This window comes from Capricornis sumatraensis, chromosome 8, assembly GCF_032405125.1.
Source record: "Capricornis sumatraensis isolate serow.1 chromosome 8, serow.2, whole genome shotgun sequence".
Classification (NCBI taxonomy): domain Eukaryota; kingdom Metazoa; phylum Chordata; class Mammalia; order Artiodactyla; family Bovidae; genus Capricornis; species Capricornis sumatraensis.
In genome coordinates this window covers 95,020,124-95,041,703 of record NC_091076.1, presented here as the reverse complement: position 1 = coordinate 95,041,703, position 21,580 = coordinate 95,020,124, and the positions used below count along the sequence as shown (strand labels likewise).

Here is a 21,580-nt window from a genome sequence, read left to right as displayed (position 1 = left end):
CTCATGGCATCAAGCCCCACGCCTGGCCAGAGGCTGTCCCACCTCAGGGAACCTTACCATCTAAGTTGCCCACAACCCAATTTAAGAATCTTTGCTTCCAGTTCCTTTCTGGTTTTTGTGTATAAGCTGGAATACTGCTTCCACACAGGAGCCAACCTTAGCCCTTTGCATTGTGCCATCCTAAAGCCATCTCTGCAGCTTCTTCAGCCACCCTGCTTCCCCCTCCCTAGGGCGCCTTAGGGAGCTTGCAGCCACTCTCCTGATGGTCACCCTGCCTGACTTCTAGGTGTGAAAGTCCAAATACAGTCTCTCAATGGCGAACACCTGCACATCCGGGAATTCCACCGGGCCAAGGTGGGAGACATTGCAACGGGCATCAGCAGCCAGGTAAGGGGCAGGTGCCTGCTGAGGGGAAGACTCCCAGAATCCAGTGTGCCTAGCTCAGTCCTCCAGGAAGGAAGCTTTTGAATAAGTAGACATGGCACCAAAGGAAATAGTTGGCCCTGTGATGTCCGCCCCCCCGCCCCCCGGGTCCCAGGGCAAGACTGGCAGTGGTGACTGAGGGGTCCTCAGGATCCCCACCCACTTGGGCTGGGTGAGATTCTCCAAGTCTTCCAGAATGAAAGGCAGATAATACTCCAAGGCTGCCTGCTGCGTTGGAGGGAAGTGTCTCCCAGTGTAGCAGGAAGCCATCAGCTCTGCTCTGCTGGGACCCTTCAGCACCCCAGCCGCTCTCAGGCCCCCTGGTTTGCTCTGCCCCCAGATCCCAGCTGCAGCCTTCAGCTTGGTGACCAAGGACGGGCAGCCCGTGCGCTACGACATGGAGGTGCCGGACTCAGGCATCGATTTGCAGTGCACCCTGGCCCCAGACGGCAGCTTCGCCTGGAGCTGGAGGGTCAAGCACGGCCAGCTGGAGAACAGGCCCTAAGCAGCCTTCCACCACTGGCTCCACTCGGCCAGAAGCGGCCTTCCTTCTCGGTGCTCAGTGCTGCCCTGAGACACAGGCTCTGCCTGCTCCCGGAGCTCTGCCAGCCCGTGGCTCAACGGTGGGACCAGGGGCTGGCAGCAGAAAGGCGGTGCCAGCAGAGCACCTCCCGGGATCTTCCACCTGGGTTCTGCCTGAGCCCACAGGAGAGGAGGAGGAAGACAGGAGGCCTTCCCACGAGGAACAGAGGGTCTTCTCTGCCTTGGTCCCGACAAGCTGGCCTGACCGCGTTAGGATCAGTGGCTACCTGCTGGCAGTCAGGGGAGAGCGGCTTCTGGCCCAGGTCAGGAGAGGGGGGTGAGCCGTCCCTCGGTTTCCAGGCAGGTGTGAGCGTCTAACGATTCCCCCAGGCCCAGGCCAGGACTGGGGCGGCAGGTGTGCCTCCCCTTGCGTTCATGGAGGGGCCCCTCTGACCCCCTTGTCCGGCTGTGCCTGGCCACCAACCCCTCTTCTAGCACTAGGAGCTTTTCAGGCCAGGGAGGGAGAAACGCCTGACGTGGGGGTCTCCCAGGGAGGGGTCTCCCTGGGAGAGAATGCCACTCCTCAGGATTCCGCGACTCAGGCCCTGAGCAGAGGTCAGCTTCAGAAGAACCAGAGAAGGCATTCAAGTGACACGGTTCTCAGCCCCCAAGCACGTGCCCCTTTGCCACCAGCCCCAGTCTGCCCCGGAGCAGCAGGCCCCGAGCCCAGCCGCAGGCCCAGCACTGCCCCTGCCCCAGCTGGCACTCAGCTCGCTCAGCTGTGGGAATGGAGGGCGACATGAGGCCTACCCAACAGGAGCGCTCTGAGGACAGAGCGCGATCGACTCCGCAGAAAGCACCTGACGCGGGCGCTTCTGTTAGCCAGGCCCCGGCCCTCCACACCCTCACACGAGCCTCCCGGGACACTCTGACCCTGCCGCCCCTGGTCTCCAGGGCACCGCCAACGGCACTTTGCACTCTGATGACCTCAAAGCACTTTCATGGCTGCCCTCCAGGAGGGCAGGCCAGCGGTTCTGCATGGGCACAAGCAAGCCAGGAGATGGGGGAAGGGACTGAGTTCTTGACCCTTCTTCATGCATGTGACCCCTCAAACCTCCTCCAGATTTCCTTAAGATGTGCCCCCCCGCCGCTGCCCCGAGGCCAGCCTCTTCTTTTGGGGGGCAGCTGATCAGGACTCATGTAGCATTAATCAACTGTGAATTATTGAGGGGTAAGGGGGTATCCCCTGAGATTCCATCTGGGGAGAAGCTCGACCCCACACCTTGCCAGGTGGCCTTTGCCCAGCTATCCACATTTAGCCATTACTCCTCCCCAGGGAGAGACTCCCAGCCCCCAGGATGTGAAGAGCTGCAGCATGCGCACTGCAGCGTTGGAATGGTAGATGACTTTGTAAGCAATAAAGTTTGAGGTAATGACAAGTGTCTCTGGACCGTGGTTGTCTCCACTCCCTCCTGCCTATGCCCTGAACCTCACATCCTACCAGCTGCCTCCCTCTGGCTTCTTGATGGTATCTTATCCAATCTTGCCCCACCCTGGGCAGACTGTTTTCAGCCCTTTCCCACCACTCCTCCCAGTGACACTTCCAGTCCTACCTCTAGGCTATCCATCCAGACAAGTCAGACAAGATGCCCCACATGGTGACAGCTGGGAAGTCCCTGGCCAAACGGTGCCAGGCTGAGGGGAGTGGGGTAGTGGCGGCAGACTGCATGCCCAGAACCAAGACTGTCCCACTCACTCCTCTGTCCCTGAGGCCTGGCTCCCAGGGAACTGGACTGGGAATGGGCCTGAACTGCCAGCCTTTCCAGCCAGCTGGGTGTCTGCACGTGCTCAGAGATGACTTTCCCAAAGTAGATTCCCTGGCGCTGGGACAGAAGCCCAGGATGGATGTCACTGGCACACAGGGTGCCTCGTCTAATCTGGCTCTACAGCAGGAATCTATGTCCAAGTTCGTGTGCACAGATACATGTGTATACCTTTGGGCAAAGGTGGCAAGCTCAGCAGCTTGGAAGATCCTGGGCACGCAGAAGGTGCAGCGGCCTTATGCCAGTGTGCCCAGGGCAGATCAAAGCTCAGCCCAGCAGACCTCAGGCTTACCAGTCTCCATCGTCTACCCATCTGGGCCGGCAGCAGAGAGCAGCGCCTCCTGGATATCTCCCAAGGAGGAGCTCCGGCTGCGCCGCAAGGAGGAGCCCCATTCTCTGGAAGACTCCTCCACCAACTGCCAAGCCCACCCACACGCCGCGGGGCTCGGGTCAGGGACGTCACAGAGGCAGCGACATCACAGGCACCGGCTCCCCCGTCTACCCCACCGCACCCCCCGCATCTCTACCGCCCCGGACAGCCTGCCACCAAAGAGCGCACTGGAGGCGGAGGGGCAGCAGCCACCAGCCCGCTCCCGCCTCCAGTACAGAGTCTCGGTCAGCATGGGGGTGACAGGTGGGAGCGGGCGGCGCTCGGCGGGGCAGGGGCGGGGCCGGGCGGGAAAAGTGAAAGTGAGGTAGGGGCTCGGGGGGCGGGGATTGGCCGAGGCGGGCGGGCGCCGGAGAGGAAGGTCGACCCCCAGCCAGACCCCCGCGGTCCCCGCGGATGAGGGGCGGTGGCCTTGTGCCCAGGAAGCGATATATGAATTACCCCAAACTGCAGAGGAAACACCCCCGCTCCAAATCAAATCAAGTGTTTCCGTGGTTGGTGCTTGAGGCTTTTGCAGAGAAAGGCAGTGTGCTTCAACAGATATTTCACTGAGGCCCTCCGTTGTGCTTTGCACTTCTCTCTGTACCCTTAAACAAAGATGGTTTCCCCTGAGGGCCCTGGATCTCCCAGGTTTCTAACAAGGGGGCCCAGATCTCCCCCACCCCCGGATTGGAGGCTTTCTTCTCAGAACTTTCTCTCCCAGGACGACATGGGCCAGCCTTCAAAACGTGCCAAAAATCAACAACCAGAGAACAGCTTTCCCCTCAACAAACAAATTGATGCAGACATCGTAAATCACTCCTGCAATGCTTATTGCATCCCCTTCTCTTTTTCCTGTTTTTTAATCTTAGAGAACTGTATTTTATTGTATTTTTAATTGAAGTATTGTTGATTTACAATGTGTTGATTTCAGGTGTACAACACAATGATTCAGTGATGTATATATATATATATTTTTTTCAGATCCTTTTCTCTTATAGGTTATTGCAAAATATTGAGTATAGTTCCCTGTGCTATACAGCTGGTGGTTGGTTATCTATTTTAATATATAGTAGTGTGCATGTTATTCTTACCCACCCACCCCCTTGAAAGGGAAAGTGTTAGTTGCTCAATGCTTTTCAGTTCTTTGCAACCCCACGGACTATATAGCCTACCAGGTTCCTCTGTCCATGGGATGCTCCAAGCCAGAATACTGGAATGGGCTGCCATTTCCTTCTCCAGGGCATCTTCCCAACCCAGGAATCAAGCTCAGGTTTCTTGCATTGCAGGCAGGTTTTTTACCACCTGAGCCATCAGGGAAGTTGCTTTCCCCTTTGGTAACCATATGTTTTCTGTGTCTGAGAGTCTCTGTTTTGTAAATAAGTTCATTTGTTTGTTTGTTTTTTAGTTTCCACATATAAGTCATATCATATTTGTCTTTCTCTGTCTGGCTTCTTCAGTAGTAATCTCTAGGTCCATCTATGTTCCCTTGAGAAGGGAACGGCTACCCACTCCAGTATTCTGGCCTGGAGAATTCCATGGACTGTATAGTCCATGGGGTCGTGAAGAGTTGGACACGACTGAGAGATTTTCACTCACTTCATCCATGTTACTGTGAATGCCATTATTTCATTCTTTTTTGTGACTGACTACTATTCCAGTGTGTGTATGTGTGTGTGTATACCACACCATCTTTATCCATTCATCTGTTGATGAACATTTAGGTTGAGTCCATGTCTTGAGTATTGTAAATGCTGTAATGAACATTGGGGTGCAGGTATCATTTCAAAATAGAGTCTTCTCCAGATGTTCTCCGGTGGAATTGTAAGATCTTGTGGTAACACTATGTTTAGTTTTTTAAGCGATCTCCATACTGTTCTTAATGGTGACTGCACCAATTTACATTCCCACAAACAGCGTAGGAGGAATTTTTTTCTTCACACCCTCTCTGCTGCTGCTGCTGCTAAGTTGCCTCAGTTGTGTCCAACTCTGTGCGACCCCATAGATGGCAGCCCACCAGGCTCCCCCATCCCTGGGATTCTCCAGGCAAGAACACTGGAGTGGGTTGCCATTTCCTTCTCCAATGCATGAAAGTGAAAAGTGAAAGTGAAGTCGCACAGTCGTGTCAGACTCTTAGCAACCCCATGGACTGCAGCCCACCAGGCTCCTCCGTCCATGGGATTTTCCTGGCAAGAGTGCTGGAGTGGGGTGCCATTGCCTTCTCCGTCACACTCTCTCTAGCATTTATTATTTGCCAGCACTTACTCTTACTCTGTGCTAGGCCCTGAGTCTAATGAGTTAACTAAAAATTAAAATGTGGGTTAGACAGCCAGGTATGTCACAGAGATAATGACATTGGAGATTTGAGTTGGGCTGTCAGGAATGAGTAGGATTTTTATCAGGAGAGAGACTTTCTGAGTATCAGAAACAGCATGTGCAAAGGCACTGAGGCACAAAAGTTCCCTCCATGTTCCAGGGCCTCTTGAGCTTGGGGCAAGGCAGGGAACTGGATACCAGGAGATGAAAAAAGAAGGCAGAGATCAGACTATGCAGGATCTTTGAGGCCACCCTAGAGTCTGGATGTGAGCAGGTGTGATGCAGCAGGCTTGTTCTGCAGTCATTGAGATGCCCAGGTTGGGGCCGGGGTCAGGGGGAATGTGGATCAGTGGTCCATATTGTATTATATCAGCTAGAGGCCTAGAGAAATTTCAGCCAGCACAGTGGGTAGCACCACGGGGTTTGGAGCCGGTCTGACTTGTGTTCAGGTCGTGGTGCTGTTCTTAAGAGCTGTGTGACTTGTGCAAACTTCCTCATCTATGAGAGGAGAGTCATGGCCACCTGTGCAGAATGTGGCCCTGAGGGCTGAATGCATGCAAAGCACTCAGCACCGAGTGTGGAGGGGGTCATGAGTCCTGGGTGTGTGTTGACTTTGGTGTCGGAAGAGGAGAGAGGCAGTGGGGATGGAGAAGGGATGTGCACTAGGTCATTAACAGTGGTGGGAAAGTCAGGAGCTGGGGAAGTGAGGAGGTTGCAAGTGACCCAGGTCTCTAACTGGGGTGATAGGATAAACAAAGAAACCAGGGAGAGGAGCTTATCAAGAGATGAGAGATTGGAAAGGAAGATGGGTCAAACATGCAGAACTGTGTTGGCCATCCTAGAGTCTGGACACCAAAGCATGAACTTGAGGCCAAAAATGGGAGATAATCTGAAGAGTTTCATAGGGTGAGAGGAATAAGGAAACTATTCTCTTTTAAAATAATTTTAGTTAGTTAGTTAGTTTTGGCTGCACCGAGTCTTCATTGCTGTGCAAAGGCTTTCTCTAGTTGTGGCAAGCGGGCTACTCTCCAGCCACGGCGCACGGGCTTCCCGTTGCGGTGGCTTCTCTTGTTGCAGAGCATGGTCTCTAGAGCACGGGCTCAGCAGTTGTGGCACATGGGCTTAGTTGCTCCATGGCAGATGGGATCTTCCCAGACCAGGGATCGAACTTATATCCCCTGCATTGACAGGCAGATTCTTAACCACTGGACCACCAGCGAAGTCCCAGGAAACCATTCTTTGCACAGACTTTTGCTGAGAATCCACCTTGTGCCTGACTCTGTGTAGAGGATCAGAGATTCAAAGTAAGCAAACCACACACCCAACCCACCTCTCACTGAGGGTCAGCAAGAAGCTGTGCACTTAGATAGAGGTCTGCTGTGGGGGGTGGGGGGCTTGGGGTAGAGTCTGGGAGGTCTTTAGGAAGAGATGAGCCCCTAGCTCACCTAGTTATAACAATAGTGAAGGGGAATTCTATTCAAACTACTCATCTCAGGCTTTGACAAGGAATCCATAGGGTTTTAAACAAAGTGAAGTTGAGGCCCCCTAAGGGAAAAATGTGTCATCAGTGACTGCAGTTTAAGTCTAGAACTCAGGAGAAATGGGAGTAAGAAATAGAAATTGGAGGGTCAAGTGGGAGTATGAAATAGAGATTGGAGGTTCTCCTGTGGTTACAGCCACAGGCTTGAAAGCTCCAAGGGGCAGAGATTGTGTATGTTCATCACTGTGTCCTCTGCCCTTAGCACAGTCCCTGGACAATAGCTGGCCTCAACCTTTTAAAAATATATTTATTTGGCTACACCAGGCCTTCAATCTTCATAAAGACTGTCAATCTTCGTCGTGGCATGTGGAATCTTTAGTTGCAGCATGCCAACTCTGAGTTGTGGCAATGTGGGATCTAGTTCCCTGACCAGGGATCAAACCCTGGGCCTCCAGCATTGGGATGGCAGAGTCTTAGCCACTGGACCACCAGGGAAGTACCCCTGGAGCTCAACATTTCTTTTTAACTTTATCCAAGAAATACATGCATATGGTTAAATAGTACTGAAGAGCTTATTCAGTGATTGAAAAGCAAGAATCCCCTATACCACACCCCCAGCCTCACTCCTCAGAGCCACCACCACTGTTCCATTTGAACGATTTTTCTGCCTGGTTACCGTCTCATCTCCCCACAAGCTGACAGGCTTCTTCTTGGACCACCTACCCGCTCTAATGGAAACCACCCTGCCCCACCTCCCCAACATCAATTATTTTTAATCTGCTAATGCCTTTGTAAATTTATTTATTTTTTCATCAACTTTAGAGAGTATCTTTTGACACACATATAGTAAGGTGTTTTAGTGACCCTACCTTCAACTTTTCTTCCTGCCTTGTAGCTCCCAAAGACTCTAACCTGTATGTTTGTTTTTTTAATATCAAGGTTGATAGCATTCACATTGTCCCATAACCATAATTATGTTTTCCAAATTTTGCCTATATATTGATTCTAAATGTTGAAAGTTAATAAACAGGATTTATTATCATGACTACATGAAAACTGTTCGCTGCTGAGCCATAAAAGGTACCACAATTACCTTTTCTTTCTCCTACAGCTTTTTGTTTTTCCTGTTTTTGTTTTTTAGTGGCCTTTTACGTATACTCCTGGCTTTCATCACAGTCTTTGTTTTCTTCAACCTCTACATTTAGTTAACTATTCTGTTAGGTTTTCTTGATTTCAGAGACCTATTGCCCAGGATCCTTCATCCTATTGCACCAATGTGTAGGCCTCTATACAGTTAACATCTGGGATTCAGCTGCTTTCCTGGGTTGGATATGCTTTTTCATCCCTGACTCTCTTGTTTTACACCTTTATTTTGTGTTAGCACATCCTCAAATAACTTCCAAAAAAAAAAAATAAAAAGGAATAAACTTTCTTACTTTTCCATGTCTGAAATGATAGTTTTGCCAGATATAAAATTCTAGGTTAGAAACCATTTCCCTCAGAATGTTAAAAGCAACTGTATTGCTAACTCCACCGCCAGTATGATTCTCCTTCCCTTGTTGGTAACTTGTTTTTCACTTAGAAGTATTTAGGAATCCTTGGTTCCTGGTGCAATGAACTTTTAGAGCAAAGATCTTTTGGCATCTATAGTGCTGGATATTCAGCAAACATTTTTAAGCTAATGACATCCTTCAGCTCAGGGAAATACTGATTTCACTTTTCTTCTCCATGGTCTCCATTCTTTCTGAATCTCCTTTCTATAACCCAGCACTGGATTTCCTTTGGATCCTTTTCTCTCACATCGTCTTGATATTTTAGTTCTGCCTTCTAGGAATATTCTCTGTATTTTATTTTTTAATTGTTTGCTAAAAAGCTGTTTCTTTTCATAGTTCTTTTTAGAATAGTATCCTGTTCATGTTCTTTGGATGCAATATATATGTTGCTTAATATCTTAAACTCTGAGTCTCTGAAGATGATTAGAATTTTTCAGTTCCCTTGTTTCTCTTCTGGTGTTCTGGAGTAGTCTCTTCTCTCAGTCTAGCTCTCCTATGTTAGCAGTTTTCTCAAATGCCTAGTGATGCTTGGTTGTCCATGTATAAGAGTGAAATCATAAAAAGCTGATTGGGAGCCTCTGACTGCAGGAGCCTATTGCTTTGCAGATATTACTTTAATGTGACCACTCAGGAATCAGACATATATCTCTGGCAGGTTTGAGAAGACCCACACAACTGATACATCTACAGCCAAACTGGACAAGGGGAAAAAAAAAAACAGACAAAAATTACCAGCATGAGGAATGAAAGAGGTAACATCACTATAGACTCTGCAGATATGAAAAGAAATAATTAAGGAATATTAGGAACAATTTATGCCAATAAACTTGACAACTTAGATGAAATGGATAAATTCCTTTAAAAAAATACAAACTCCAAAACCTCACTCAAGAAGAAATAGATATTCTGGGAATGGATAGTGGTGATGGCTGCATGATAATATACTTAATGCCACTGAACTGCATACTTAAAAATAATTTTAAAAGGGCAATTTATGATATGTGTATTTTGCCACAATAAAAAATAAATAGGTAGGCTAAATAACCCTGTATCTATTTTTTAAGTTGAATTTGTAATTAAAAATCTACTCACAAGGAAACTCCAGGTCCAGGTCCACAGGCTTCATTTGTGAATTCTACCAAAAATAATGAATAAATAATAAAAATTTTACACAAACTCAGAAAGTTGAAGATGAGACATGTCTCAGCTCATTCTATGAGACCAGCATTACTCTACTGTCAAAACCTTACATCATAGACATTATAAAAAGAAAGACATTATAAGAATAGAAAATAGTGTACCGATAGACCTCATGAATATATATGTGGAAATTCATCTTAAAAGTTAGAAAATAAAATTTGACAATATATAAAAAGATAGTACATTGTGATCAAGTGAGATTTATCCCAGGAATACAAGATCTCACCATAAACAAATTATAATAGAATTATTAGCAGAATAATATGTAATATATGTAGCACATGCTATATATAACTTCCCTGGCTTCCCTGGTGGGTCAGGCAGTAAAGAATCCGCCTACAATGCAGGAGACCTGGGTTCCATCCCTGGGTTGGGAAGATCCCCTGAAGGCAGGCATGGCAACCCACTCCAGTATTCTTGCCCAGAGAATCTCATGGACAGAGGAGCCTAGTGGACTTTAGTCCATGGGATCACAAAGAGTCAGATATGACTGAGCAACTAAGCACATATAGCCATACATACATAACTTATATATTAACAGAATATAAGAAAAACATCATCTCAATAAACTCAGAAAAAGCATCAGATAAAACCCAACATCCCCTCCTATTTAAAAATTAAGTAGGAATAGAAGAAACTTCTTTATTCAACCTGATAAATCGCATCTATGAGAAAAACTATAACATTATATTTCAGAATGAAATACTGGATACTTTTCCCCTAAGCTCACTAGCAAAGCAAGAATATCTACTCTCAATTCTGTTCCACATTGTTCCAGAGATTATTCTCAGTGCAATAAGGCAAGAAAAGGAACTTGGAGACATCCAGGTTGAAAAGGAAGAAGACAATGTTGAGTCACGAATATTATTGTTTATGTAGAAAACCCTATGGAATCTTAAAAAAGCTACTAGAACCAATAAGATTTTAGGATGGTTGCAGAATACAAAATCAATGCCTTTCTATATAAAGCAATCCACAGTTGGAAGTCGATATTACTTCATATACTACCAAATGTCACGTGAATCCCTAATAGAACATTCCCAGGTTGAATATAGAGGCCCCAAGTTGAGTCAACCTCAGATTTTTGCTTCTAAACCCCAGTGCAGCAGTGAGGTGCATACCATCATAATTTTTCCTTCTATCCATATCCAAGTGCTTTTTATGGAAGAGTTAAGGCTTTTAGGTGTTGATTAAACTTCCCAGAGAAACTTTGTAAAACAAGCAAAGGAAACTAAGATCATGACATCCAGTCCTATCACTTTATGGCAAATAGATGGGGAAACAATGGAAACAGTGATAGATTTTATCTTCTTGGGCTCCATAATCACTGCAGACGGTGATTTCAGCCATGAAATTAAAAGACGCTTGTCGCTTGGAAGAAAAGCTATGAGAAAGCTAGACAGAATATTATAAAGCAGAGATATTACTTTGCCAACAAAGGTCCATCTAGTCAAAGCTATATTTTTTCCAGTAGTTATGTATGGATGTAAGAGTTGGACCATAAAGAAAGCTGAGTGCCAAAGAATTGATGCTTTTGGGCTGTGGTGTTGGAGAAGACTCTTAAGAGTCCCATGGACAGCAAGGAGATCAAACCAGTCAGTCCTAAAGAAATCAATCCTGAACATTCATTGGAAGGACTGATGCTGAAGCTCCAAAATTTTGGCCACCTGACATGAAGGGAGACTCATTGGAAAAGACACTGATGCTGGTAAAGATTGAAGGCAGGAGGAGAAGGGGATGACAGAGGACAAGCTGGTTGGATGGCATCACCTACTCAATGGACATGAGTTTGAGCAAGCTCTGGGAGATGGTGAAGGACAGGGAAGCCTGGTGTGCTGTAGTCCACGGGATCACAAAGAGTTGGACACAACTGAGCAACTGAACAACCACAAAGCAAAAGAAGGCTGTGGGGTCAGAAGCCTGAGGCATAGCAGCAGTTGGGGCAGGCAGAAATGGAGCAGAAGAGATGTGGGGAGGAAGTTGAGGGATGGTCAAAGAAAGCATGGTGGTCAAAGAAGTGATGAGTTCTGAAGAGACCACTGAGCCGGCCCCTGGTGCACTCTTAGTTCAGTCACCCAGCTGATCCAGGATCCCAGGCCCAGGCTGAACCTGTGGGTGCATGCTTACTAAGTCACCTCAATCCTGTCCGGCTCTTTGTGACCTTATGGACAGTAGCCTACCAGGCTCCTCCGTCCATGGGATTCTCCAGGCAAAAATATTGGAGGGCGTTGCCATTTCCTCCTCCAGGGGAACTTCCTCATCCAGGGATTGAACTCATGTCTGTCACATCTCCTACACTGGCAGGTGGGTTCTTTACCACTAGCATCAGCTAGGAAGTGCATGGAGCAACCCAAAGCCCAGGACCCAATATCAGCCATGCAAGGACCCTCCCCAGCCTCTCCACCTCTAGGAAGAGGCCACAGCACATTCTAATCCTTCTAAGCTAATCCTGGGAGCAATTCTTCCCAGGGCTAAGGCTGTCACTTCCTGTCACACTGCAGGCTCATAGGGATCCAGGCTTGCTCATTGCCATAATGGCCCCACGGTCAACCCCTATCCACCATCCTGGGGCTCAGAGAATGGGACAGTCTGGTGGCCCCTATCACCAAAAGATGAAAGAGAAGCTTCTGCAATAAAAGATACAAGTTTCTAAGAAAGGTGACTGTGAGGGGGGACGTACCCCAAGGAGCCAATCTCTACAAAGGATGTTTCATGTTGCAAAATAAACAGATGAGCTTCCCACGTGGCACTAGTGGTAAAGAATATCCCTGCCACTGCAGGAGGCCTAAGGGATGCAGGTTCGATCTTTTAGTTGGTAAGATCCCCTGGAGGAGGGCATGGCATAGAGGAGCCTGGTAGGCTACAATCCATGGGTCACACAGTCAGTCACAACTGAATCAACTTAGCACGCAAATGTCACCTCAAATCAAGCACCTGGGGTGAGAATTCTGGCCTGGCGTTGGAAATAGATGATCCCAGGATGTGAAATGGCATGAGAAGCCGGGGGAAGAGAGGACAGGATAAGAGTGGCTAGGATGAGAGTGAGCGGCAGATCTGAAGCCTGGCCAGACACAGTGGAGAAAGGGGAGCAGGGGCAGGAATGGAAAAGATGAAGAAAGTTCACCTGGGGTGCGAAGGAGAACCCCGCACATTTACAGGCTCCAGGATAGGATGGCATTCAGGGCAGGGCAGTAAAGAGTTCCTTAAGTGAAGCCTGCATCTAAGTCCTGACTTCCTGAGTGATCAGCTGAGGGACCTTGGGCAAATGAACCTCTTCTCATGTTTTGCTTTCAGTCAAAGAACTAAAGCCTATAACGTGCTCAACACAATCCCTGGGCTAGTTTCTAGCACTCAGTGAATGGAAGTAACCACTATTATTCGTATTTGCCCTAATGGAAGACAGTGATGGATCACGAAAGGTGGGAGGGAGCAGACGTGGAGGATGGGGTGCTGGTGATGCTGGCAAGGGGCAGGATGGGCAAGGGAATGGCGTGTGGGCTTAGGGAAGGGACAGGGAAGGAGAGGGGTGGCTGCAGCAGTGCCACCAGCCTGAGCTCCGGACTCGCTCAGGGACTGTCTGCACTTGCAGGTCCCCTGCCCTCACGTCCTTCTCCCTGCCAGGTGCCAATGGATTTCCTTGCTGTGGCAAAGAGTCGGTGGACATTATGGATTCACAGTGAGAACCAGTCCCCCATCACCATAGGACTTCTCCCCCACCTCCGAGATCACCCACCCTCACCCAGGATCTCCCTCTGTCTTGCTTATTTCCAAAATCTCCCCAAGGCCAGTATCCAGGCCAAAAGGCAGCAGGGGTGGGGATGGAGGCCATCCCCCGCTCTGCTTCCGTCCCCAATCCCTCAGGTTGGAGGGGGACTGAAGGGTGGTGGGGTACACCCAGGACATGGATGGAGCCTGACCCCTTAGCATTGCCTTTCTTTGAGATCAGAACTGTCCAAGGGGAGGGTGGGCAGGTGCCTAAATAAGAGAAAGGTTACAATGACTGAGGGCAGCGGTTGAGATGGCAGCCAACTAGCAATAAGAACCAAGGGTACCCTCCACACACACCCTTGTACTTCAGATTTGCTGAGCTGAGAGCCAGCAGGTTCTGGAGAGGGTGTTCCTCTGGGCTTCTCCCTCTGTGATGAGCCGCTTGCAGACACTGGCCCACTGGGATGCTAGATTAAAATGCAGATTTCTGGGCTTCACCTCCAGCTGAAATAGAAGACACAAGCTTCTAGGAAGGGGACTGTTGGATAGGGGGACCTCCCCCAAGGAGTCAGTCTCCTCTGCAGAGGTTGTAGGGGGAGGGGAGCAACTTGGCAAGCTCTCTAGGCGCTTTCTGAACTCACTGAAGTTTGAGACTGTGAGTCTGCCATGGGATTCTCAGTGGGAGTGGGCACCACCAGGGGAGTGAACTGAGAGCATCTTGCCAGTCCTTGCACAAGGCAGGAGGCTTTAAGGGCACCAGAGACCCTCCCCAGACGCTACTCCTCCTACTGCATGGAGCCCTGACATCCACCCTGTGCCTCCTCTGTCTTAGGGGTGACATAAACCGAAACCAGATCCAGCCAATACAAGAGGAAGATGACATGGAGGTAACTGCAGACCGTATCACCTCCTAGGGGGAGGTAGGAGGCCAGGGGCAGGGGTCTTTGAGGCCCATCTTGTCTAAAGCCTGATAAGCCCCCACCCTGGACAATTCTGGGACCAACCCTAGCACCAGGCCAGGGCTGGCACACACATGCACACCCACCCTCACCAGCTGCACCCACTGCCTCCCTGCCCCAAGCAGGTCACTTGGAGGAGGCAAGTGTTGGGGAGGAAGTGAGCAGAAGAACAGTGCGGGGTGGGGCCGGGCAGAGAATGGGGGATGGGGAGAACCGTGGCGGTTGGGGTGGGGGTGCCAGGCGCAGCCTCAGCTTCCTGTTGAAACCTTTCAGCTGGAGGACGAATTGCTAGGGCCAGAGCTTCCCGAAGAAGAGCTCCCTCAAGTGGAGCCAGAACAGAAGCCCTTCCCACAGGCAGAGCCCAAGGCCAAACAGGAAGACCCCAAGCCCCAGGGGTACAGGGAAGAGTCCCCACAACCCTATGGAGATGCGCTAACGAAGCCTGATATCAGACAGCTGAGCATGAGGTCCAACTCCAGCTACGTGAGTTCCATGGACGAGGACTACCGCTCCATCCATGTGCAGACCTCCAGGCACCTCTTCTGGGTAGACAGGCTCATCCAGGTGTCAGAACACAGCCTGCAGCCAGTGATCAGCACGCAGCCCATCCAGAAGAGCACAGAAAAGACCACCAGATGCCCAGCCCAACAGACGGTCCCCAAGGACACCGAGAGCTCCAAGAAGCAGAGTCAGGACCCCAGCACCCAGCGAGGCCCTCTAGACAAAGCCTCCCAGAAGACTCCAAGCCCCGAGCCATCCCTCTGCACTCCCAGCATGGGCCTGGAAGAGCTGATCAATTTCGCGTCAACCCTAGCCATGGCCTCCTCCAGCAGGATAGACCTGCCCAGCTTGCAGCACATGATCAAGAGCGCACCCCAGAAGGCCACGCCACCTCCCACAGAGCCTGCCTTGGGTCATGCTGCCCAACCCACTACGGACGAGCCAGAGCAGGGAAAACTCACGAAGGATGAGAAGCCGCCAGAGGAACCAGGAGAAGCCAGGAAAACGCAGGATGCCCCAAAACAAGAAGATGAGGACGTCCCTCACCCTTACGTTGACCTCAGAAAGCCAGGGTTCAAGAGGGCCACCATTGAAGGCGAGCTGAAGTTTCTCCAGTCCCCGACCACGTCCCCTCAGCCAAAAGGAGCTGCAAAAGAGTAAGTGAGGCTGCCCCGCGGCTCCCCCCAGGATGTGCAGGCGGGCCCACTCCTCACACAGCCAAGTGGGGGCAGGGGACAATGGAATGAGGGGCTGGCTGAGTGATGTCTCCACCTCAGTGACCTCATAAAGGCTGCTGGAAACAAGTTCCGGTGGGCCGAGGTGCAGTACCAAGGCCAGGGCTGACAGAGGCCTGGGGACCATGGAGGGTAAGCGCTCCAGGGCGGGGGCAGGGACTTGGGTTCGAAGCCAGAACTAGAATGCCATTCTAGCATTAGGAGTTTTCTCACCATGAGTGTAGACGGCCTCACCCTCACTGGAAGCACTCAGGCTTTTTCCTACTGAGAACCCCTAGGTCTCAGCCCTGGGCCCTGGATATGCCCAGCGAGGCAGGACTGAGGACTCTGGGTTCTCCAGCACCCCACGCTTCCTGGTGATGGAGGAACGTGACAGAGAGGCAGCTGCCCATCCACATCACGCAGCAGGAAGAGGCCATCTGAGCCCCTGCGCCCTCCTCAGAAAGGCCGCCGGGCTCACCCCTCCTTTGTCCTTCCCACCAGGGCCCAAGTGACACTATCTCTTTTGCGTTGCAGCTCGGTGCCGGGAACCATGAAAGGGAATCCATTATTCCTGAAAATCCATTTTAAGCTGTCAACCCCCGCCTCCCCAGAGAAATGACTAGACAAAACCAGTAAAGCCTCCAGTGCTGGCCCCCTGGCTCAGACTTTTTGTGCAAATGCTCCTGGACCAGTGAGCTCCTCTGACTTCAGCATCCTGGTCTCCAGTGCTTAGAGATGCCACCTGCACTGTTAGCCACCCCAGCACCCCCTGCCCGCCGCGGGCTCCATCAGCCCTGTGTGGTCCCTGCTTACTCCCCCAACACCGCGCCAGACTCCTAGGCCAGCATCAGAGAGTCATGACTTGCCTTGGGGAGACCTCAGTTGTGCCCTGTCTGAGGCTTCTTAGATGTAAAAAGAGACATTTGGGGATCGTCTGAGGCAAGAGCCTCCTGGAGGTGGGACTGGGCAGGCGAGAAGGCTTCTGGAAGGAATTCTTCCCACTTCTCTCATGGTGAAGCCTGGCATGGGGAAGGGATGGTGTTCAGGGCTTGAAGGAGGGGAAGCATGCAGCCGAGGGACTGGTCCTCCAGGGGCCACCACCTCCACTCAGAGGTACCTCCAGTGTAAGGGAGAGTCCATGGGTCACGATGCACTTCTGCAGGCAGTCCACACACACACACACACACACACACACACACACACATACACACACACACCAGCTGCCAATCAGCACGTGAACAGACATGCATGTGACACAGACGCATGCAGGCCGAAGAAGCATGTTCCACACGTGCCAGGCACACAGGCACACACGTACACAGCGCCTGTGACCCAGATGCATACACCCGGATGCATGAGCCTCTCCATGGTAGGGGAGGAGGGACAGTGTGGGGAAGCTTCTGGAAGAGGAGATGGCAACAAGAGGGAAGAGAACTTGGAGTGTGGGGATGGACATGGGTAGGAAGGGGGAAGTCAGGGAGAAAGAGAAGGGGAGACAGCACTGAGGCTTGGGGCCTAAAGAGACTCGAGACCTCCTCCAGACCAAGGCTCCCCTTCAAGTGAAAGCCCTACCTTGCAGACCCTTAGAACCCTGCCCTGCCTTGAGAGGGGGCTGAGGAGTGGGGAATGGGATTAGGAAGGGGGGTGGGTTTCCCAGCTGGCACTGATGGTAAAGAACCCGCCTCCCAGTGCCAGAGACATGGGTTCAATCCCTGGGTCAGGAAAATCCCCTGGAGGAGGGCATGGCAACCCACTCCAGTATTCTTGCCTGGAGAATCTCCATGGACAGAGGAGCCTGGCAGACCTCAGTCCATGGGGTCGCAAAGAGTCAGACATGAGCGAAGCGACTAAGGAAACACGTGTGAGCACTCAATAATGGGCCAGGTCCAGAGAAGGGGGCAGGTGGCTGGAAGGAGGGATGAAGAAGAGGCACAGAGGTGAGTGTCTGGGGAGGGACTAGGCCAACACTGGCATCTGGCTATTGGGACACATCTTCCCAGAGGAAGGGCTCCTTCCCCCACCAGGGCACCTCAGGTAAGGTGAGCCACAGTCCCATCTTGGCTGGACCCCACCTTCCCATGTCTTGACCTGGGGCCTTTGGGGCCTACTTCTCCCCTGCACGTCAGCCTTCCTGTTAGCTTCTGGCATGGAGTCACAAAATTCAGATGCCTTAAGGGAGCAGAAACTCAAAATACTAAACGTGCAGGTTCCCTAGCAGAGAGGAGCAGGCCTGTGGTGAGGGTGGAGCGCACCCCTGCTGACAGTTGTTCAGATCCATCCCAAAGCCAGCCTGGGGGACTGCAGGCCTGGGGGACAGGCCCAGCCTCCAAGCGTGCAACTCTGCCTTTCAGGCAGCAGAGGGCGGAAGACCAAGCAATCAGCATCGGCAAAGAGAACATCCAGGTGACCAGGGCGGAGGTCACTCCTCCAAGCTAGTGCTTCCAGAATCCCCCAGAGAGAGGGCTGTGGGAACAGGCTGGCAGGGGGCCGGTCCTGGGAGGTGAAGCTGTGTACCCACAGATCTGGTCCCAGGTGCCCTGGAGTCACAACACTCAAATGGGCTGGACCCCTCAGCCCTGTCTTCTCCTCACCTCCAAGGCCTCCACCGAAGCCTCAAAGACTGCTCACGCAAGACCCAGGAGAGGAGCAGGCCAGCAGAACCCCGAAGGGAAGGTTGCAACAATGTGCTACCCTCCTGACCCAGAAGGAACCAGCTGCCACCTTGGCCACAGGGGCTGAGCAGGCTTCCCAGAGGATCAGACAGCTCAAGGGCCTTGAGGCCACCCACACAATACAGTCAGGCCCTCAGACCGGGTCTCAGAGGTGAGGGCAGGGACCAGGGCCAGGGCTGGGGTGCTGGGTCGAAAAGCCTGCCTGAATCTGGCACCACTCAGCAGCAGGTGCAAAGACCTTTCTACTCTCTTCCCCCTGCCAGAGGCAGCTTTGCAGACAAGAAGCTGCTTCCCCTGACAGCACAGCAGCTAGCCGGTGAGGGCCTCAGGACTGGGAGCAGGGAGGAAAACTAGGGGATGCTCAGAGTAGAGGAGGTTGGGACACAGCAGACTGTACTGTGACCTCTCCATGCTGGTCTGATTTGCTCATTTCTGCAATCCCAGGGATCATGGCTCTGTGCGTGTATGTGTGTGTGTGCACGCGTGTGTGTGTATGTGAAGAAGGGAGGGAGGTGTTGTTGGATAGCAAGGTATGTGGATGGTGGATGGAGAGATGGTAGATGGAGGAACAGGATGAAAGGAAGAAGGGAAACTGGAAGAAACAATGGGAAAAAAGGACCTGAAGTCCCTGCCCCTCTGGGGTTCAGGGCTGTGGGAGTAGAGGTGAAAGGAACCACTTCTACATTTGGGGGCCTCAGTGTCCCTGCAAAGATCATGCTCTGATATTGCCAGGGGTCCCTCAAAGCAGAATCATTCTATTCATCAATAGTTGTCAGTGCCTGCTACAGGCCAGGTTGCCAGCAGGGCTCCTGAAGCCTCCAGACATTGGAGCTATAGAGCCAGACCACCTGAATCGAAAGCCTGGCATGGCCCCTATGGGTGGTGTGGCCTTGGACATAGAGTTTTTAACATTTTTTTCATATGAGCATTGGACATGAGAACTGAACAGACACTTAACAGGTGCCAACACACAGCAACCACTGTTCTTTACCTGAAGTTATAATGCCCAGGGAATCGGTGAACCCAAGTCTTCAGTCTCATCTGAGCTAGAGTGGGTAAATATCAGGGTTCCTGTGCATGGGTTCACCTTGCTCGCCTGCCCCCTCCCCACCCCCAGCATTCCGGGATGTCTTCAAACTGTTCAGCTCCAGCCCAACAGGCTCCGTGGACATGCGCAGTATGAAAGCTGCCCTGTGCAATGTGGGTGTCCAGCTGAGCCCGCAGGAGATGTGTGAGGCTCTGTGGCAGGCGGACTTGGATGGTGGGTGACCCTGTCCCTACTCCCATGATCTCTCCCACCCCTAGCCTTGAAGAATGCCTCCACTGCCCACAAAATCCCTGGTCTGATCCTTTTCATCCCTCTTCCTGGAAGCCTGCCCTGATCACCACACCTAGCTCCTCACCCTTAAACATTTCTACCGTGATAATCCTCATCCTGACTTGGGGCTCCCACACAGCAAGGGCTATTTCTCCCTGACTCGACCTCAGAAAATGCTTGGCCAGAGGCAGGACTGGACATTCTGATGCCTAGAACTGCTGGCAAGCCTTCTACAGGGGGGCAGGCACCTACAGCACGCCCTCCTCTGTCTCTCTTCCCAGGTGATGGAATCGTAAGCTTCAGAGACTTCCTGGGTGTCCTCACTGACAGCCACCGCCTGGCTCAGTGCTTGGGGGAGGGGCAAGGCTGGTGGGGCAGGAGTGGGTGGGCCTGGCCTGGGGAAGCCTCCTCCTTACTTTCCCCCATGTTCTCTGCCCCTAGGCAAGGTGAGGAACAGCTGGGCCTGTGACCCCCAGGGCTTGCAAACCCTCTTCTTAGAGATGCTGTTCAAGCTGATGAGTCTGGGCTATGTGCCCTTCAAGTCGGTACGGGAGGTGATGAGGTGGGCACAACTGGACCCAGCTTCAAGGCCCAAGATACGGGGAGCAGACTGCCCGGTTCAGGAGTCCCCAGATGTCCCTGCCCCAGAGAGGAGAGCCTGAATTCTGGGTCAGTTTCCTGGGTGCCAAGTTGCCCCCGATCAGACAAGTTGCCCCTGATCAGATTCCTGTCCCACTTTAGCTTCCCCGCAGGTGAGATGGAGAGGACTGGGAGAGACGCTGTCTGAGGCGGCTGCCCACTTTTCTCCTTCAAGCTACTACTCCAAGAAGCAGCGGTCTCTGCGTCTGAACGCAAGCTGGAAAGGTCAATCCCGCAGTCGATCTCGCTGCGGTCGAGGCCGCAGCGGGCGCTCTCACGCGGGCCTCGCGTTCTTCTGCCAGGCCGCGCGCCTCATCGGCCTCTCCAATGCCGAGCTGGCGCGTTCGCTGCACGGACTGCACAAAGCGGGTGCGCCCGGGGCTGGGCGGGGGACCCGCGGGACTGGGGACTCTCTCTCACAACCGGTTTTCAGGAAGCGCCCCTCCTTTTCCTTCTACCCGCTTCCTCGCCCCAGGAGCGGGCAGCCCCTACTCCCAGATACCTAGCCTGAACGGGGGACCGCAGCCAGAATCCCACACGCAGAGCCGAACTCCGCGCCCAGACGTCCAACTTCCCAAGTCGTACCAGCCCAGTCGCCCCAAGCGCGGGCCCAAGAGCCGGCGGCTCAGCCAAGGTGAAAGTCGACACGGGCAGGGCCAGCGGGCGGGACCGGGTTATGCAGATAAGGGGCAGGGCATGTGAGGGTGGGGCGGGACCGAGAGGATAGGGGCGGGGCAGACAGAGCGGGACCCGACAGATGAACCGGACAGACCGGCGGGGAGAGGAGGGACGGGCAGAGCGGAAGCAGAACTACAAGAAATTGGGACCTGACCGAGGGAGATGCAATAAGAGATCACTCATTGCCATCTCCTGTTTGACCACTCCCAATTTACCTTGATTCACGGACCTAACATTGCAGATTCCTACGCGATATTGTTCTTTACAGCACGACTAAGGATCGACTAAGGATAGGGCGGGGCATAACGGAAGGGGGCGAGGGACCCAGGTAGGAGGCAGGACTGGTGGAAACGGGCCGGCAGAAACGTAGACTCGGGTGGAGCTAACCCTGCGTCTCTAATCCGAGCTGCAAACTTGACCCTCCGTACGCCCCCTCCGCGCTTCCGCAGGGTTCGCGGGCCAACTACTAGGGTGTATGTGCCCTTCGAAACTGGCTCCCTCGCCCCCAACTCTGATCCAGAAGCAGCCCTTCTCCCCCTCTCCGGCCTATTTGCAGAGACCTGCTACGAAGAAATTGTACAAATAAAGTGTTTGCTGAGCGAAGCAGGCAGCTTGTAGTGGGGGCGGGCACGGAGCGGACACGGATCTTTTGCAAACGTCTTTATTAATCTTGTATAAAAATAAGGTCCATGGAGAGTCCTCGGA

At 52.0% G+C, this 21,580-nt stretch overlaps 3 protein-coding genes across 3 annotated transcripts in view; all 3 read left to right on the top strand.

The window, feature by feature from the left end:
• The window catches only part of MAP3K14 (mitogen-activated protein kinase kinase kinase 14), a 42,844-nt gene extending 40,557 nt beyond the window's left edge, over positions 1-2,287 (top strand). The window contains exons 15-16 of the mRNA XM_068977821.1: positions 287-387; positions 764-2,287. Coding sequence (XP_068833922.1) covers positions 287-387; positions 764-928 — 266 coding nt within the window. The 3' untranslated portion in view covers positions 929-2,287. The remainder of the gene's footprint in view (positions 1-286; positions 388-763) is intronic.
• Positions 1,745-16,187, top strand: SPATA32 (spermatogenesis associated 32). Its single transcript, XM_068977487.1, has 6 exons — positions 1,745-1,891; positions 2,565-3,402; positions 13,306-13,360; positions 14,225-14,279; positions 14,625-15,508; positions 16,103-16,187. Exons 1-6 carry the CDS (start codon positions 1,745-1,747, stop codon positions 16,185-16,187), a joined length of 2,064 nt encoding a protein of 687 aa, XP_068833588.1.
• Positions 16,188-17,443: 1,256 nt separating this feature from the next.
• LOC138083659 (EF-hand calcium-binding domain-containing protein 3-like) lies at positions 17,444-21,461 on the top strand. The gene is made up of 9 exons (XM_068977486.1): positions 17,444-17,505; positions 18,167-18,391; positions 18,504-18,556; positions 19,358-19,501; positions 19,840-19,927; positions 20,016-20,120; positions 20,373-20,566; positions 20,673-20,831; positions 21,304-21,461. Exons 1-9 carry the CDS (start codon positions 17,444-17,446, stop codon positions 21,459-21,461), a joined length of 1,188 nt encoding a protein of 395 aa, XP_068833587.1.
• The last annotated feature ends 119 nt before the right edge of the window (positions 21,462-21,580 follow it).